Source organism: Eumetopias jubatus, unplaced genomic scaffold (assembly GCF_037043125.1).
Source record: "Eumetopias jubatus isolate StellerSeaLion01/CBP00866 unplaced genomic scaffold, mEumJub1_p1.0 scaffold_2, whole genome shotgun sequence".
In the NCBI taxonomy this organism is placed as follows: Eukaryota; Metazoa; Chordata; class Mammalia; order Carnivora; family Otariidae; genus Eumetopias; species Eumetopias jubatus.
In genome coordinates, this window is record NW_028274808.1 from 198,974,533 (window position 1) to 198,993,613 (window position 19,081).

Here is a 19,081-nt window from a genome sequence, read left to right on the forward strand (position 1 = left end):
ATGCTACGGTTCTATGGCCGAGCGACTTCCAGAACCTGCTTCCCTCTCTGGGGATGGGCCCATCCTGTGAATGGAAGTCCCACCGTCATCCGGTGAGGCCGCCCATGCTCCGCGGGTCACCTGCAGGCTCTGCGGGGCAGACGGGGTCAGGGACACCGGGGAAAGGGGCGGTGGGGACACACACTAGTGAAGCAGCAGAAATACTCTGCTGCCTTTCAAAAGCAGTACAAATAATAAAATATGATACAGAATCTCTGAAAAACCCTTAGAGCTAAGTGCAACACACGCTAAAAAGAAGTTTTTAAAAAGTGTAAAAAAAATGGCAGCTTTTCACGTCATGGTGACAAAAGCATTTGTCCAGAGAAGAGACAGTTAAAAGGTACCAGATGCTTCACAGCTCGGGTTTCTCGTGCACCTGCCTCTGGTGACGTGGGGGTGGACATGGGGCGGGGCGGGGGGCGCCGAGACACAGGCAGGACGAGCCGCTCGGCACCCCGGCCCTCTCTGCAGACGGGCAGGGGGCCCCGGGGCCTGCGAGGGGCCTCGGGGGGGGCACGGGCCGGTCACCTGCAGTCCGGGGGCGGGACGGGCGGACACTGGGGAAAGCACTCACTGAGCTCGGTAAAAAGATGCAGCTTCTCATCTGCCAAAGGACTCCTCTACCTCCCTTCCTGCTCCTCAACAGAGAGAGGTGGAAACCCAAGTGTTACAAGTGAATTTCTTTAGAGGGGACAAGTACAGTAGCAAGAGGACGCGCGGGCGGGTCTGGGCGCTGGTGGCGTCGGGGCTCAGTCACAAACCCTGGTGTCCTGCACCGTGGCCACGCGGGCGGAGCTTCCTGCGGCGGCAGTGCCAGCGAGCAGGGCGTCCTGCCGTCCCTCTACGTCCCGTTCTTCAGCTCCCACTCCTAAGTGTGGCAAGAGGAAAGGCATGGGTCAAAGCAGTAAGGCGCCAGGAGACAGGGCTGCACCTGTGGACAGTGTGCAAACCCGTACGGTGGCCGCTCAGAAGTTTGGGAATCACCATTTGAGCCGGGAATCAGATCCACGAGGGGACCCTTGTTCCAGAGCCAAGAGGCCAAGCCCCGCCCCTGCCCCCAGCCGTGAGCCCCCGTCACTGTTCTCGGGAGTCCCTTCCTGAGGCTGTGGGCACGGTTCCTGGACCCGCGAGCAGGGACGGCTAGGTCCCTCTGTGAGTGCGGCCGGCCTCGGTGTCGCCGTGCATGAATCTGCCAAGACCCCACACCCCGCGTTTATCACAGAGAAGTGGCAGGAGCTGCAGTCCCCAAGCTGGTGGCCGCCGAGCACCCGCAGGACACACAGCTGGGGCAGGGGCTACAGCAGCTGAACCGTAGGTCTGACTTGGCAGGAAAGAGACCAAGTAAATGAGACGCTTTTCCTGCACTTCTCATCTGCAAACAGTCAGGGGGACTGCACTGGACAGCTCCATCCCAAGACTCCCTCAGGCAATACGCGCCCCCCGCATGTGTGCTAACGGGTACAGACGCCTGCTAAGAAAAGGAACAGAAATAGGCGGCAGCCCTTCCTTCCCCAGACTTGGCAATACACGCGGGCTTCAAGCGCTTGCCAGGGAGGACACGAGGTCTCGGACGCGTCTGCAGCCACGGCCGCCAGGGCCGCCCCGAGAGCACGCCATCCTCCCTGACACAGGCCGCCTCTCCGAAAATCACAGATTTCTAGCCAGTTTGGACCCGGTTCTGAAGCGCTCCAGGAACAAAGGTAACGACAGCAATGCGGGGCCCGGAGGCGGTGGAGGGAGGCCGCCCGCCTCCACACCCATCAGAGCAAATTAAATTCATCTGATGAGGGGCGCCTGGGTGGCTCAGTCGGTAAGCGTCTGCCTTCGGCTCAGGTTATGATCCCAGGGTCCTGGGATCGAGCCCCGCGTCGGGCTCCCTGCTCCACGGGAAGCCTGCTTCTCCCTCTCCCACTCCCCCTCTTGTGTTCCCTCTCTCGCTGTGTTTCTCTCTGTCAAATAAATAAAATCTTTAAAAAAAAAAATTCATCCGATGAATTAATGTAATTTTTCCAAAATATGATTTTTGTATGACACACTTGCAGTTACTACTGTCAAGAAGTGTTTGCTTTGATAACCTATAAATGGTTTTTAAGTTTTCGGAGAGCTTTAAGTTCTGCATCAAAGCTTGTCAAGGCCGATCCCATGTGGAGCCTGGAGACCACAGGGGGCCTGGGGGGGGTTCATCGTGCGCCTCCAACACCACTGTTGGCGGGGGGCGGTGCGGGCTGGAGGAGAGTCTAGGCCTGGACCCTCTGTGAAGAACCCCGCTCCAGCAAGGAAAACCCAGGTGCGCCCAGAGCTGCTGCTTCTGCTGACACCGCCTGGTAAGCGCCTTGCCGTGACGTTCTGGGCTTTTCCCCTTTGAAAAGGAGGCCCCCTGAAGGAGCCTGGGGCTGTGGGGATTTGGGAGACGGCACACGGCATCTCCCCTGTCCCTCCCACAGCGGCCAGCACGCCTCAGGGCAGGTGTCCCCCCGCGGGAGAGCGAGCTCACCTTGGCCTTCCGCAGCACATGCCCCCGGCAGGGGGAGCCGCCCGCCGGCTGGCTCTTCCTCAGCACGGCCGCGCTGTTCACCGGCACCGGGCCCTCGGCATCACTGGTCTCGCAGCTGGACATGGGTGAGCTCTCCAGGGTCCGGTGCCTAAAAACTGGAGACTGTCGATGCAGAGAGAAGACCCCGTGTGAGGTGTGGTCCCCAGGCCCGCGGCATGTCCCAACGGGACAACTGGTCATTTTAAAGAAAACACGCAGGTTTGGGGAACAGGCAAGAATGGTAATGATGATCACCCCAAGTGGTCAGCACAGGTTCTGGGAGCACCTTCTACTGGTCGGTGACAGACAGGACCGCTGGTGGTGCTGGGAGGTGGGCAGGGGGCCCCGCCCTGTCCCCATGCACCCAGCTTTGTGCCTGCAAAGAGCTCTACGTCTGCAGCCGCCCTCCACCACTGGGCAGCACAAGTCCCCGGGCCCGTGGCCCACAGCAGCGTGGCCCCAGCCCGACGATCCTGAGGCGCCCAGCCATCTGCAGCACATGTAGGTCCGGAGGCCAAAAGAAGACATTTTCTGAAGACTTGAAGTGGAGCGAAAAGGCGCGCCCCGCACCCTCCCCCCCTGCCCCCAGGAAGGTACAGGCTCCTGCGCAGGCAAGTGCACTGGCAGTGAGCAGGGCCGCCCGATGAGCCCCGGGACAACACTTGCTGTCACTGCTGCACAGCGTGTGACCCGGAGACGTGCGCTGGGTTGTACAGCACGCCGTTGAGCAGAACACAACAGTGGGTCACTTAGGGCCCCTACCGGGGGCTGCTGACCCTGAACACCAAGCAGCCAGCTTCACCCATGTTCTGGTTTACTCGGAATGCTTCTGGGAGGGAGCTGGCTGGGAGGGGGTGGGGGCGGAGTGGCTGGCAGGAAGGAGAGACCTCATCTCCCTCTCTGGCAGAGGCCGCGCTGGGTCCCCAAGGCAGTGCGTCCGTCCGATGAGCCACGTTCCGGGGATGAGGACTAGGTGGGAACTGCGGGGAGCTGCCCGTCCCAGGGAAGATGAGGGCAAGGCAAGTCCCAGGAGGGCCCTCCCGCAAGAGGAAGCCGCCAGGCCCCGCGGTCTGGGTGGGGAGGCTCAAATAGACCCGTCCTAAGCCTTCAGAAGGACAAGCTTGGCTATTTGGGCCAAAAGAGAGAAGACCTGACAAGTGGGAGCCAAGATGGGGACCTCGGGGGATACAGTCACCACTGGAAAGAGGGGATCCCCGGGGGGATGCGGGGTCACCACTAGAGAGAGGGGACTCCCAGGAGGATGCGGGGTCACCACTAGAGAGAGGGGACTCCCAGGACGATGCGGGGTCATCATTAGAAAGGGGGACCCCCGGGGGGATGCGGGGTCACCACTAGAGAGAGGGGACTCCCAGGACGATGCGGGGTCATCACTAGAAAGGGGGACCCCCGGGGGGATGCGGGGTCACCACTAGAGAGAGGGGACCCCTGGCGGGTGATGTGGGGTCACCACTAGAGAGAGGGGACCCCTGGCGGGTGATGTGGGGTCACCACTAGAGGGGACCCCCAGGAGGATGCGGGGTCACCCTAGAGAGAGGGGACCCCCAGGGGGATGCGGGGTCACCCTAGAGGGGACCCCCGGGGGGATGCGGGGTCACCCTAGAGAGAGGGGACCCCTGGCGGGTGATGCGGGGTCACCCTAGAGAGGGGGACCCCCGGGGGGATGCGGGGTCACCCTAGAGAGAGGGGACCCCCGGGGGGATGAGGGGTCACCACTAGAGAGAGGGGACCCCTGGCGGGTGATGTGGGGTCATCACTAGAGAGAGGGGACCCCTGGCGGGTGATGTGGCGTCACCACTAGAGAGAGGGGACCCCTGGCGGGTGATGTGGCGTCACCACTAGAGGGGATCCCCAGGAGGATGCGGGGTCACCAGGTGAAGAAAGTAGCTAGCTTGGAGAGATGCCTGAAATCGGAGACAGGGGTGAGGTAGGGGACTTGTAGTTTGGAGGTGACCTGTCCCCCAGCGAGTGGAGGAGAGAGCAGGCGGACAGGACACCGTGGGAACTGACAACCGTTTCCAAAAGATGAATTTGGAGGGGCGGGGGGGCAGGTAGGAGGGTGGCTGCCAGGGGTTGGGGGCGGGGCCAGAGTCCAAAGAACGGGCGAGGGCTCAGAAGGCAAAGATGGGGCCAAGAGCCTGGGATGGCAGGAGAGAAGCCCCGGGGGTGGTGTGGCCACCCCTGCAGGAGGCCAGGGTCCGTGGGGCCCACAAGCCCATGTACCTCCAGCACAAGCGCCCCCTCCAGTCGCAGTGGACCTCGCTGTGCCCAGTCCTGTTCAAGCAGGAGGCTGAGACGCCGGGGGCCGGGAGAGGGGGGCAGCCCTTGCATGCCGGCTCCCGACACGCCCACCCACCCCGCACCTTGGTCTCATAGCGGGAATCCACGTGGACACACACGTAACCTGCAGCCTCCTCCCTTGCCAGAACACAGGCTCCATAGGGGTGTCCTGAGCCCGGGAGAGCGCCCGGCACCCCGCGGGTGCACGGCCTGGGTATGTATGCATAAGTTGTTGAATGAACGAATGAATACACGAGCTAACAAATACATGTATGATGAACCCACACTGTCTTCGGCCAGACACTGTGCCAGGAGCTGTTACAGACGCAGGAATGTCATTATCCCCATTTTGCAGAGGCCTCGGGAAGGGAGGTGACCCCAAACCCTGCCTATCCGACCCCCGAGCCTGCTTTCCTACAGGCTGTGGCTTGTGTTCCAGGGTCTGGTTCTTGCTGCTATATCCAGCTCTGCCAGGCGACGGCCGACTCCTCAACGTCGAGGGGTGGCCGGTGGAGAGGGACGGGGGTTGGAGTTCCCGAGAGGGACAGGTGTAAGGCGGGTGGCGGGATTTCAGGGAGGTGGGGGGGAGGGCCGCGGGGTCCCCCTGAGACCGAGCCCGCGTCCAGGGCTGCCTGGCTGGCCACTGTGCTTAGGCAGCTTCCCATCACTTCTCTGGGCCTCTGCCTCTGGGTTTGTAAGATGGAAGCGGTGACATGTGACTCCCCAGGCCCCAGGGACCATGATGGCATTGTCACGAGCAAGGGACAGCAGTGACTTCTCAGTGACCGTTAGTCCAACGAGAGTGAAGGGTAAGTCCCTGCAGGTGGTAATTTGTGCTGGAAAGTGATTCCCCCTTGTTCCGTGAGATCCGAGGGGGAGGCCGTGTTTCCTGCCTGTGTTTCCCGGCCCCTGGCAGGGTTCCCAGGACGTGCTGCACGTCTCAATAAAACCGGCTACATTGGATTGAGGTCTCCAGCTAATGAATTGGAACTGAATCAGGACATGTTTCAAAAGGGATAAGAGGAGCTGTGCCTCTGATCAGTGGATCGGAGGAGGGAAGGGAAACGGGCTCATGTGCCCACCATCGTTGCACGGAGAGAAGCAAACGCGGCGTCGGCCGCTCGGAACACAGCCGAGAGCACATCCGAGGCCGCCATGTGGCTGGGTGTTTGCTGGGCGGGAGCAGACCTTACCTGCGGGCTCGACGTCCCCGACCTGGGCTCGATGGCCAGCCCGAGGGTGACCCCGCCGGCCAGGGCCTTCTTCAGGCTCTCCGTGACCTCCGTCAGCTCGAGCTCTAGGTTGACGCGCTCTGCCTCCTTCTGCTTACACTCCTCCTCCAGCCTCTTCAGCTTGTCTTCCAGAACCACCTGGGTCTTCCTGCCTGAAACCCCACAGAAACACTGTCGCTGCAGCCGTGGGTGAGGGTCTCGGGATGGAGGACACGCGCTGGGCCCCCTCCCAGGACCCCTGCGGAACTCTCTGGCTCGAGCGGCCCTGACCTGGGCCCTTTCTACAAAACTCAAGTTCAGCTGTTCTTTACAAGAGCCGAGGCCCTTCCCGAGCACTCCGCTCTCCCACAGCTGGGAGACTTGACCTGGAAGCCAGAGCCCTCGATTCTCACAAATCCCAGGATTCTAGGCCCGGACCTCCGTACACTCACCTGAACACATGGACTCTAACCAGATGGCCTGCAGGGGCGCTGGGGACCGGAAAAGTCTGGCTCTTCTCCTGTTCTGATGTTCCCACCCGCTATTCCTGAGTCCTCTCTCTCCTGCCCGTGGAGTCGACTACAACAAAGCTTGCACCTCCAGGGCTCCACAGCACACTCACTGTATTCCTTTTATTTGAAATGTGTTTCAGTGACGCAAGGAGGCAGGTCACGTACACACTGCGCATGCAGGAAGACGGATTCCAAGGGGTCGCCCGACTTCTGTGTGTGGCCCTGGCCTCTAATGCTCACGGCACGGGAGCTGCTCTAACCTATCTGCATCTTCACTATCTTGCAAACTTGAAACAGAAGAAGGAAGGAACCCTCCTTCTGTCTCGTTGGCCTGGAAGCTCCTCCCAGGGTCTCTAACTCGGCCCGTGGTCCCCCTGCAGGTGGCTGGACGCCACGTCCCGTCCCCCCCACAGGTTATCTCCCACCCGCTCAGCCTATACCTAACCTCCCAGACTTTAAACTCCCAAAGCACTTCTTGTCATAAAAGTCACTGAGGCGCAAAGTCTGGAAGGACCAAAGCGCTGACGGACCGTTTCGGGGGCGGGTGCACGAACTCCTCCTTCCTGGTCCTCTGCGCCCCTCTGAGTCCCGCCTAATCCAAGCCTGAAGAGTGGGTCTTGCCCAGGGTAAGAGCCAGTGTGGAGCTGAGGTGACTCTGTTAAACAGGTCCAGCCCCAGAACCAGGAACCACATCCCCAGCTCCTGCCGGCAAGAACAAGCCTGGGCCAGAGACACCCCTCTGGTCCCGACTCGGTTCTCTGACAGCTGCCTTCGGTCTGACTTCCCCTTTGAGAGTGTCTCTGCTAACCTGGCCTATTTCCCCGCTCCCTTCCAAGAATTCAGACACTGTCCCTTCTCGGGGCTCGGAGGGCTCCTTCTGCCCTGCAGAGACCTCTTACCCGGGCTCCTGAATCTTACTGTCCCTGTGGACTGTCCTCCTGCCAACCAGCCCCCCAGCTGCTTCATCAGACACATGACCTGAAACTCCTGAGCGTCTCTGCGCTGACACCAGAGGCTGGGACGACTCCCAGCACTGCCAGCCTCCACGAGCAGCGAGCAGGCTGAGGGGTGGTCCCGGCCTCCTCGTCTGTTCCACGGTCCCCCGACTGCGGCACCTGCCCCCGGCTTACCCGCAGTGCTTCCAAATGATAAGCAGCACCACACGGGGAGATGCGGTCTTACTCAGGTGAGAGCCCGCGGGCAGAACGGGAGGAAACCGAGGCGCTAACCCAAGGAGGTGCCCATGGCGGCTGGAAGCGCACCCCCACCCCCACCCCCCGTACCAGCGTTCACTTCGATGGCGGCTCGCAGGTCTCTCCTCTCTTTCCGGAGCTGGGCCAGCCTGTTCCTCAGCGTCTCCTTCCGCTTTAGCAGCTCCTCTTCTTTACTCTGCAACCGCTTGGCATCGGCTTCGACCCGGTTCTTGCCATATTTGTACTGGTCAGCATCTTAGCGGGGAGAAAAGCAGCAAAAGAAAATTAGGTTTAACCACATAACAGTGTAATTCATAAAGCCTGTTTAAAATCAGCCAATGCAGAGAAAGAAACTCTAATCTGGTTATTTCGCTAGCTCAGTAAGAAAAAGAATGGGACCAGTTGGAATAGAGTCGAAAGGGGAGTAGTTCAAATTTCCTAGTGCAGTTAAGAAAATGAGAACAGAATATGAGGACATCCCTTTAACTCCCTGTCCTTTGAGGCAGTGGGGCTGGGATGAGTACCCTATCACCAACATCGAGGGTCGCCTCTTTCTCTGTTATTTTTCAGAACGCTTCGGTAACACGGCCACCCCGGAGCCCGGCACCCACGCAGTCTGGCTCTGGCCAACCCGACGGCAGCTCTGCTCTGTCCCCTGTGCCGCGGTCGGTGCCCGCCTGCAGCAAGCGCGCAGGCATGCACTGAGTGAGCGGGTGAAGAACGGAGAGCTCGCGGAGTCCGCGCAGGGCGGCGTCCGGGCCCGACCGGCTGGGTCAGAGCCCCAGTTCGCCGCGTCGGCCGCGTGACCCGCAGCAAGGCCCCTCGCCTCTCTGTGCCTCGGTTCCCTCATCTGTGACGTGGTCATTCTCAGGGCTGTAACCAGGGTCAACTTAGTGTTTACAAAGCACTCGGAACAAGCACAGATGGGGACGCCACCGCTGCTCATTAAATAAAAGGAATGAGTGAAGAGGAAACCATTCCCCAGGAAACCCCTCCGAGATTTGGCCAGGGTCACACCACTAACTGATGTCACCTTAAAATCCCCACCCCAAGCTCCTCTCCTCTAATTATGTTGGCCTCTTGATAATACTAAGAAGGACCGTCTCTGGAAAAAGACCTTGAAGAGATGAAGATGTCACAGGCGTGATGGAGGCCCACCGATTTCGGAGCTTCCACTGCCTCCTGCACCTGATTACCCCTCGGGGGCCTCTTGCGCGTCATGCACCGCCCCCCACGGCTTCACGCCCCACCACACAACACCACTCTCGCTGGCCTGCACCTGTGCTGCCCCACTGGACGTGCAGAGACTTCTGGGCAGGAGCGTGGGGTGAGGGTTCCCAGCGGAGGCGTGGGCCAGGGGGGCAGCTGTGGCTCTGGGCCGGCAGCTAATCTCCCTGAGCCTCAGCTTCACCCTCTATAAAGCAGAAGTGGGAAGGCCTACCTTGAGGTTTAAAGAAACGTGCTATTTGTACCTAAAACCCATCTCACGAAACCATGTGATGCCTGGGGCAGGGTGGACCGTCCCTGACAGCTCTAATCACTGTCGGGGACAGCTGAGTCCCCACAGCCCTGTCCATGGCCAGCCACTTCCAGCATCCGTCCTAGATGCTGAAGTCACCGAATCCCGCAGCGCAAACCATCACGATGGCGATGCAACTGTGTGTTTATGAAGGCAGGTGCAAAATCTTCTGTCCCCAGTGCACCTCCCCTCACTAAAAACAAACAGAAAATGCACACACAGAGCATGATGCTAAAAGGATCCCAGCGTGGGGATAACAAAAGGAACAATTTGAAACCAAAGCACTGCTATTAGCGGCCAGGGTAAGGATATGTTCCATAGATGAAGTCCAAAACCTGTTCACTTCTTTCTGATCGGAGATGCTTTCCCAATAAACCTGTAATAACCTATACATAGCCACATCTTTTGGTCCCCATGCGGTCAAGCCCATCCAGGCTACAATGCAACTGGCTGAATTCAGCAAAGACACAGAATGCAATTAATGCTGAGCCCCTCACTTGCGTCTTGCTGCTTCTCTGCTCAGCCCCCTGCCGGATTCGGGGCGTGAAGCCGGGTCGTCCCTCCAGTTCTGTCACCGGCCAGCTGTGAGGCACGGGGGGTGGGGGGTGGGGGGTGGTGGTGTACCTGGGTCTCTCAGAGAGGATTTCTGCCCTTGCACGAACACCTGCCTGCTCACGCGGCTGGAGAAAGGAACGGGAGCCTGTCCGTATCAGCTCGCAGACCGCAAGGCGCGGCAGAAACGCGCGCCCCTCATCGACCCTGATGCTGCTCTTGTGCTTGGAGGCCCATGTGGCGCCTCAATTCCTCCAGTCCCAGAAACCACAGCGGCCACTTGTCTACACCTCCCACACGGGGAGCTGAGCTTAGAGCGTTTACACGGCTCAACAGAAGTCACTAAGTCACCAACAGATCAGGGACACGAGCCGAGGTCTCCTGACCCGAAGCCCCTGGCCCCCTGCACCCACGACCGCCTCCTCCTGAAGCACCTGTAGCCACTTCTACACTAACAGGCAGCTTTATACAATGGTCATAAAAGCTGGGTTAAAAAACGTCACCCTTCTTCAATCCGGCAAGGAGGGAGGGTGACGATGAAGAGTCCCCTCTGACGGCCTCACCTCTGCAAACCACGCCTGAAACTAGAGCCAAGAAGCTGAACGATAAACTTACTTGAAGATGTTCGCTTCACGCCGGCTGCCGAATCCACCTTTTTTTGCTGGCTGCTCAGAGTCTTTCCTTTTCCCGGAACCCCATTGGAGGCTACTGGGGGCTTTTTACCCTTCAACTGTTGAAATAAACACGTAAGAAAATTAAAAACCAAACAATAATAATAATAAAAAAAAAACAACCTTTCTTTTTTTCAGTAAATTGTCTCAGTCCCTAAGTCTTTCACATAACCTAGCACACACAGAAAAAATGAAGGGAGGAGGAAACCAGGCTGGTTTCCAAACACTGAGCTGCCGTGCTTTTCCGGTGCGGGCTAGGCCGGTCTAGCACTGAGGTCCAAGGTGGGCGGAACTTGGACGTCTCCAGTTGGGATGCAATAAAAGTGATATAGATTTCCACTGGGAGATCATAAATGCTCACCAAGAAATTGGCACAGGCAGTTGGGTATCCAAGAGCATTTGGTTGAGATTAGTAAAAGTCTGTGTTTCTAAAAATGAACAGCTTTTCTTTCCAGGGGATGCTCTTTAGGGGAGCGGCATGGCTGAGCAGCTCTGCAGCTGACTGATGTCCTCACGGGACAGATGACTACCTTCTGATTCCCTGACGGGTCAGAGGATGGAAGCAAGGGGGAGAACAGAGGACCAGTATGAATGGGGTTTGAAGTACCCACAGGTTCTTAAAACACATGCAATAGCACGTCTGCCCCTTTGCGGCAAGCCGACAAATGCTGTGTTTTGCTTAAGTGATACGTGTGTACCCTATAGCCCTACGCCATCAATCGGGCTTGGTGGCAAATGCTGATGGCTGCTGTTGCTGTGGGCCTCGCTCTGGGGAGCCAGACCTGCATTCAGATTCTGGCTCTGTGAGTTGGGACATGCTGAGCAAGTCCTTAAAACTCTCTGAGCTTCCATTTGCTCATTAAAAAAACAAACAAATAAATAAAGATACTGAATCCTCCCCAGAGCATTCCTAAAAAAGTCAGGTGACACGCCAGACAGGTGTGGCATACTGTAGGTGCTCAATATTTGAAAGGTGTCTCCATTAAACAACAGGTGCCCTATCAGAATGACCAAATGAGCACAGGAAAACTAAAGGTCCAATGACTCACCTTACAAACGTGTTCCTACTTAAGATAGTAAAAATGAATAAAAACAAGCACATAGAAACAACATATCGGATCATTCCAAACTAATCTGGGGACAATCCAAGCATGAGGTGGCGTATTTCGTTCCATGATTTCTACCTAAGAGAACCTTAATGCCAACAAAAAAGGAAGTACGTAGACAGATTAAGTGTTCACTTAGTGAATCTTCAGAGATCTGAGCAGCTGTGGTTAAAAATGAGAAACAAATCCTGTGCTGTGGTCTGATGGAGTCCATGGGTTGGGGGGAGTCCATGCGTTGGGGGGAGCTGCCGTAAGCCACCACTATGTGAAACGCTAGGACCCTACCAGGCACTCGGTGTTTCCTAAAATTACCCAAGAAATGGAGGGAAAAGACTATAATTTAAAGTGTACCCATCTGCTTTATGTTCGCAGAGTATTCTCATGCTGTGGCGCTTGGATTTGTGCGCCAAGCACACAACGTTCTTCAGTGGAAAGTGCGTGAACACACAAGATCAACATTTACACTGAAACGTCATTGTTCGCCGTAACTGTGGGGTGCGGAGCAGATGGCAGTTCAACCCCAAGGTTGTTTATCATTCAATCATAATCCAAAATCCTCATTCCCGTGTACTCGGTTTTAGGCATTCCACTTTCAGACTCGTTACAGAAAAACCCTGTACTACCCTGAAAATCCTGCTTAACGTGTGAAGACCGAAAGCCATTACTACCTGGAGTCCAGCGTTGCTCGCGTACCTGTGACAGAAACATTAAAAAAGCTTGCGGTGCGAGAATCTTCTGAAAAGTTTTATTGTTCCTTTTTTTTTTTTTTTTTTTTTTAATCTTTGGCTTTAGTCAACGTAACGCACCAAATTCACTGGGGAATTTTCCAAGAACAGAAAGAGAGCCAGATTTAGGCCAAGAAAGACAGTGCTTCAGCCACGAACTAGTTAGGGGAGCTTCATAAGCTCCTGGGTAGCCCAACGCTGACTGCATTTGCAAATGCTCTTCTGGTTGAGGCAAAAATCCCACCGCACCCTTGACGAGTCTCGTCTGCTACGGGCTGGTGACTACCCCCCGTGGGAGGACCGTGATTCCGACAATTCTAGAACAGGACGGAAGGAGATGCTGTACCTGAGAGCTGAGCCCGAGAGGCGCCCTCCCCAGAGAAGAGGGGTTAGTGGGAGGCAGACCGCAGGAGGGAGGGTATTTGTAATGGTTACAGGACAGTTTGTCCGGAGACAGCCTAGAAGCCTTTCTGTCAGCAGGCGGGTAGCGCGCAAAGATTTTCGGAGACGGCAAGTTATCGTACAGGACCGCGTGCTCATAAAGCACCTCTTCTCCCAGGCCCCTGGCACAGGAAGCAGGAGGGCGGTCTTCGGGGTCCCACTGCAACACACAGCTTCGTCGTTAGTGCTCATGGCCACAGAAAGCAGAGACTTTAGCATATTGAGACATTATTAGTACCCCCAAAACACGTGCATGTACCCCACACTGGTACTGATAAAACACACACAAATACACACACACAACAAGTAGGTGGACAACGGTTCCACTTGGAGAGACTTCAGCAAAGCTTTCTTTTTTCCTGAAATCATTCCCAGGGTAACCGGCTTAGGAAATTTTTGTTTTGTTCCACTTTATTTTTAAGGCAGAGGAAAAAAAAAAAAAAAGAACGGATTTGACATTTCTTTCCTTAAGGTACCAGAGTTTGGAAGTCCTAATCCAGAGAGCAGAAGCCACATGACATAAGAAGAGGCCTGCCAGCCCGGGGGCCCCCAAAACCCAGAGCTCTGGCTGTCCCCAGAAAGCACCTTGCCATCCCAGCAAAGCACTTTGTTTATAGTTGTGACTACACTCTGGACATTGTTTGAGGCGCTTCACAGTTGTTGACCCGTATAATTCCCCTGGGAATCTCAAGAGGCATGGGGAAACGGAAGCAGAGCGGGGCTCCTAACCCCACGGGGCGTTGCCTCCCAGCTGCAGGCTCCCCCAGGGGAGAAAGCACCTCCTGAGCCTCCCCGTCCGTCATGCAGGCATCGGGGACTTGGGTGGCATGGGGTGACTATCAGCCTGCACCCAGGGGCCACGCTCTGATGCCTGAAGAAAAGGCAGCGACCCAAACACAGTCGGTTGAAAGAAAGAAATGCAATCATCGGAGAAAAGAGGATGTTTCGGCATATAACTGATACAACGGCGTTGTCTTAGCAGGAAACCTTTTTACAAAGGACCAGAATAGCTACAGGCCACTTTGGAGCATGGACTTTAAAGCGTAAATGAAAACCTAAAGTCACAACCACAGCCAGAGCCCTTTCTATTTTAAAGGTCTCTATAAATTGCTTTGCATTTACAAAAAAAGAGAGAAATGTTAATTCCTATGTTATGCTTATTTTATCCTATTTTTATACCCTCCCGGCCGCGTCTCCTTCTGCCAGACTGTAATTACAGCCTTTTGTTACAAAAATAGGAACAGTCTGAAATCTCATGGGAGGGGCACTTCTGTCCCTTTGCATCCCCTTCGAGGTGTCTATTTTTGTGACATGGGGACCCTCCTACCATCTAAACACAGCGGCCCACACGCGCAAGCCCGGACGGGGCAGCCCCACGAGGATGACCCTCACATGGCTGTCCAGGGTGATTTCAATGCTCGAGATGGACAATCCCCTCCCCAAAACCCGAGGATCAAGTCACATGGAACACTCAGAAAACAGAGACTCCACAGAGGTTTCTCGATTAAAAGCATGGCAGGAGATCCTTTTGGAGACTCACTTCGATCTGGTGCTGGCGTCAGGGGGAGGCTGGGGGCAAGGGTGACTGAAGTCGATACGCTGCTGAAATGTCAGGTTTGGGCTCAGAAAGTAGGAACTTCGTAACACCGAGAAAGGAGGCCTTGCAAAGGAGGGACTGCCTGGTAATGGAGCCCGGTGTGCTGGGGCACAGTAGGAAGACAGGCCTGGGCTTCAGAGAAGCCCTCACTAAGCCAGCGAGCCACAGACACTGTGCCCAGGACCTGGCGTTTTCGACCCCACCATCCATGCGCAGAATCGATCGCTAACAACTGCTGAGTGCAAAGTCCTTCCAGGATGGGGGGGGGGGGGTTATCTCTGAGACAGAGGACGCTGTGGGTGCGCTAAAGAAAGCTCATTCCTGGGGACGGCCTCAACCTGCGTGACCCAAACCTAGGGCATGGGTGGGTGGGTGGAGTAGTGCTCGTGTGGGCCTGGGGCTTGTCCAGGTGCTCAGCCCGCCCTGTGGCTTCCGTGTCAAAGGTTAAGGAAGAAGGGAGAAAATTCTTTCAGGAAAAGGGGCACGAAGGGGCCTTCGGGCAGGAAGGGCCAGAGACAGGTTTGTGTGTTGTCTGTCCAGCACGGCTGGTGGCAGAGGCCGAGGGCCCAGAGCAGCAGAGCGCTCCGTGAGAATGAGTTTGGTGGCTGGGCCTACAACGAGGGCAACAGCTGCTCAAGAGGAACTGTGGTTGCCCAGAACCAACGGAAGCCAGGGCAGCCAGGGACCACCCTGGACGTGGCTCATGCCCAGGAAGATGCACAGGGACCGCTCGAGATCCTGCTCTCACGGAGGTCACCATGTGGCCTTCCCTAAGTGGGTGGGCTCAGGGGAGGAGGGCTGGGGCTACGGGGGGCACCAGGAGCCCTTCCAACTCTGGAGACCCCGGTGGTGGTGAGGGTAGGGGCCAGGAGCTCACGTTTCCTCACTGCGGCGGGACTCATCGCCCACCCCAGCCCCGATCACCCCAGCCTCAGACAGGAAACCATCTGAGGGCCTTGTGGCCAGGGTGGGGTTGCGCAGTGGCTCTGCTCCGACTCCTCACCCACGTCCTAGCACGGGCCCTAATGCTCATGTGAGCCTGCCAGGCCTGGTCCCCGCTCTGCCCTTCCTCCCCTCCGCCCCTACCCACCCCCCCCTGCAGCCCTGCTGGACTGGAAGGCCATTATCCCTAGTCCAGAGCCCAGGTGCCAGGGGACGTGCAGAGAGCCGGGAAGGAGGGAGAGGATGAGTGGGTAGGGATGAGGCAGGCAGGGAAGAGGGGCTGTGTGATGAGGAGAAACCCCCTTCTGCAATCCAGTAAGGAGCCTGCAGACCAATCCCTGCGGGAACCCCAGGGCAGGCCCCGGAGGGTGGAAGGAAGAGTGCCCATGACAAGATGTCCAGAACCCCGAGGACACATGACACTCGGCGCGTGGTAACTGGCTGGCTACCTCTGACCCAGATCACAGAAACCTTCTCTTCAGCCTGCTTCTATTTCCGAGCCCGGGGAGTCCTTGCTTGACCCCCGCACTTCCTTCGACAAGTCTGTGGTCTCCCGGTTCCTGCCTCAGGCAGGTGTGGATTTTATGACCATGGGAAACAGAGAACTGATTGGGGACATCCCTCACAGTACTGAGAAAAGAATGAGTGAGCAAAACAGCAAGAAAAAGATCTAACATACTTTCCAAGTTTGGAAAAAACCAACAATCAACATATCCTATGCCAACCTTTGAAATAGATCTTGACAGATGCCCACTTTAAGCCACCCAATACCAGGGGACCAACGGTAGGCTGGTTTCTCAAGAGCCTCTCCACGAGCCTGCGGACTTGGTGGGCTTTATGCCTGGTGGCCCAGGGATGGCATGGGGCCTGGCCCGGGGAGCATGCAGTACGGCCTTGGCCATGGCAACACTCCCTTCGTGATGTGAGTTCTCTGAGCTCTTCTCCAAGCACTAACTGCTGGGCGATAACCTCTATGTGCTCTCTTTGGATGTGTCCAAGTTACAGACCCTAATGTGCTATCCTTCACTCGTATTTTGGGCCATGCAGAGATACCTAGGTGATGACCAGGACGCTGAATGACAGTCAGGGTCCTGGCATCCGGTTCCCTACTTGTGCAGATGCAGATGAACAACTGGTCAAAACCAAGTGCAGGAGGGAGGGCGTGCAGGTTTCATCCTGCCCCAGAGCATGGCAGAAAGCCCTCGGGCTCCCGGCCTGAAGTCAGGGGTCCCGGGTTACGGGCAGGCTCCCACCGCCCCGCGTCTAACGCACCCAAGCCCGGACCGGCGTAAGAAGGGCGCACTCACCGAGCCGTTAATGCACGGGACGTCGTCATAATGCAGCGCCGTGCCGCTGGGGTGCGCGTAGCCGTTGGTGGTGCTCCCCAGGTATGGGTTGGCAGAGATGCCGCGCCTGTTCATGAAACTGCGGGAGAAGAAGTGGGTTAGACACCCCCAAGCAATCCAGAGCCTTCCGGGAGTCCAGCTGGACGCTCAGGGCCCGGCCGGAGGTGACGGGGGACAAAGCAGCAGCCGGCACCCCGGCAGAAGCGGGGTGTCCGGTGAGAGTGCCGAGGACGGTGCCGAGAGCAGCCGCCCCGCAGGACTGTGGCAAGGACGGTGGTGATGCGTGCTGGACACGAAGCGCCACCTGGCTGTCCTGCTCCTTGTGCGTGTACTGCTCATCGCCACCTGACGCGGCGTCTGATTAGCTCGTCCCCCAAAACGTCAGCCTCAGGACAGCACGGCCGTGGCCACTCTTGCTCATTCTGGACCTTAAGTGTCGGGCCAAGAGGCTCTTGGCCAGTGTGGGCTGGATGCAAGGACGTGCCAACGGCTGACTCGTGAAGTTACGTTTGTTAGAAGTGGGAGATGTAAGCGCCCAGGGAGGAGAGAACTCAGAGAGCACTTCTTCTACACTAAAATAAAGACGTAAATAGCTAAACGAAAATAGTCTGGAATTATATAAACTTTTTTTTTTTTAACGTAGGCTCCACACCCAGTGTGGAGCCCAATGCAGGGCTCAGACACCACCCTGAGATCAAGACCTGAGCTTCAGTCAAGAGTTGGATGCTTAACCAACTGAGCCACCCAGGTGCCTTCCCCCCAAAATGGTATTTTTAAAAAAATTGTTTCTTTGCAGGATCTTACATTTCTGTGATAACTAGCTGCATAAAAATGGGAGGAAATAAAACTGGTGAGGGCAGGACAGGGAATGAGGAGGTCTCCCAGCGAGGCCAGCCCCTGGTTCCCCGGAGAAGCAGAGGAAACTGCGGTCCAGGGGGCCTCTCCCCACGGTTCCGAGTGCAGGCGCGCCCTCTGCTGGGCGAAGGCGGGCACGGCAGTCCCGCCTTCTTTTCATGTGTTCACAACGGACGAAAACTTGGAGGATTATTCCGTACTCACAATACAGATAGTTATGTATAGGAAAAGGGAATGTGTAGAAAAGGAACATGCAAGAAGGAAAGAGAAAAATTTAATCACATAAGTCTTCTGCCACAACAGAGAAGGATTTTTTGTCTTAAAATATATATTTAAGTTTTTCTAATGTAAACGTCTCGTTTGAGGGGTTTTGGGGGTGAGGCACCATGTGCACACGGCTGCTGCACACCCCGGCCAGCGGTCAGTGACCGGGCGTCTGGAGCCCAGCAGCAGAGACCATCACATGCTTGCCGTGTGGCACCATGCACACTGGGCAGGGATGCCAGGACGGAGCAGGGTCCACCGGGGGCAGGACAGAGCTCAGAGCGGACACCAGCAGGGTGCTGCGTGTCACGGGGCGTGGGAATGAGCAAAGCCACAGACGAACGGGTGCCCCAGCTGGAAGAGGCCTGGGCCTTCCAGGGAGGGCCCCACACCCCAACACAGGGGTCACCCGTGGAGCCCTGGCTGCGGACCAGGCCCCCGTCCTCTGCCTGGGTGCAACAGAGTCTTTAAACGCATATAAAAGTGGAAATGCAGTGAGAGAGCCCACACCACTCATTAAAAACGTAAGCCCTTCAGAGGAAGTACTCGTACTGTGTGAAAATACAATGTAAGGTCTACCAACTTACCACGGCCAAGTGTGCGGTTCTGGGGCAGTAAGTGCATCCATGCGGCTGGGTGGCTGGCACGGCCCCACCCCCCGCCCCGCCCCGGGCACCTGCCCACACCTGCCTCCTGCCTCTGTGGATTGGCCACAGGAGTGCATCAGACAGAACGTGTGCCCTTGTTCCTGCCTCATTCACCCAGCACAACACCCTTGAGGTTCATGCCCATTTTGAGGGGTTCCTGTGAGAAGGCAACTCAGGTTGACGGGTCCCTTCTGGTCTGTCCGCTGCCCTCTCTCTGCCCACACTGATCCATGGCCTTTTAGCTCCACCACTATGACTATAGCCTGCTCACGGGCCGCTTGAGAACAGTTTTAGGAAAAGAAATTCAGAATGTTTCCTTGTGTCAGATAATCTATGCATCTCATTTAAAAATAGGCTAGGTCTTGGGAAAATAGATTCCAGGGTTTACCGTTACTGATATTCCTAAATACACTTCTCCCGGGAGAATTTAAATGACTATTTCTTCTTTTACTGCCTTCTTCCCAAAATACACCACTGTCCTCTCCCCCTCAGACATATCCAGCACACAGACACTTCCCCCTGACGACCTTGAAAGGATTCATTAACCAGCTGCCAATCTGCATAAAAGCAAAAATTAATTTAATCTCAGGACATTTATTACACTGGCAAGCTGCCATATTTTATATTTTG

General features: G+C 56.5%; 1 protein-coding gene across 1 annotated transcript in view; it reads right to left on the reverse strand.

Annotated features, from left to right (window-relative positions):
- Window positions 1-559: 559 nt before the first annotated feature.
- AFAP1 (actin filament associated protein 1) overlaps window positions 560-19,081 on the reverse strand; it is an 82,421-nt gene continuing 63,899 nt past the window's right edge. The window contains exons 12-17 of the mRNA XM_028088788.2: window positions 16,647-16,764; window positions 10,473-10,587; window positions 7,877-8,041; window positions 6,064-6,254; window positions 2,534-2,695; window positions 560-907 (exon numbers count right to left, since the gene is read on the reverse strand). Of these exons, the coding sequence (XP_027944589.1) occupies window positions 881-907; window positions 2,534-2,695; window positions 6,064-6,254; window positions 7,877-8,041; window positions 10,473-10,587; window positions 16,647-16,764 (778 nt within the window). The 3' untranslated portion in view covers window positions 560-880. The remainder of the gene's footprint in view (window positions 908-2,533; window positions 2,696-6,063; window positions 6,255-7,876; window positions 8,042-10,472; window positions 10,588-16,646; window positions 16,765-19,081) is intronic.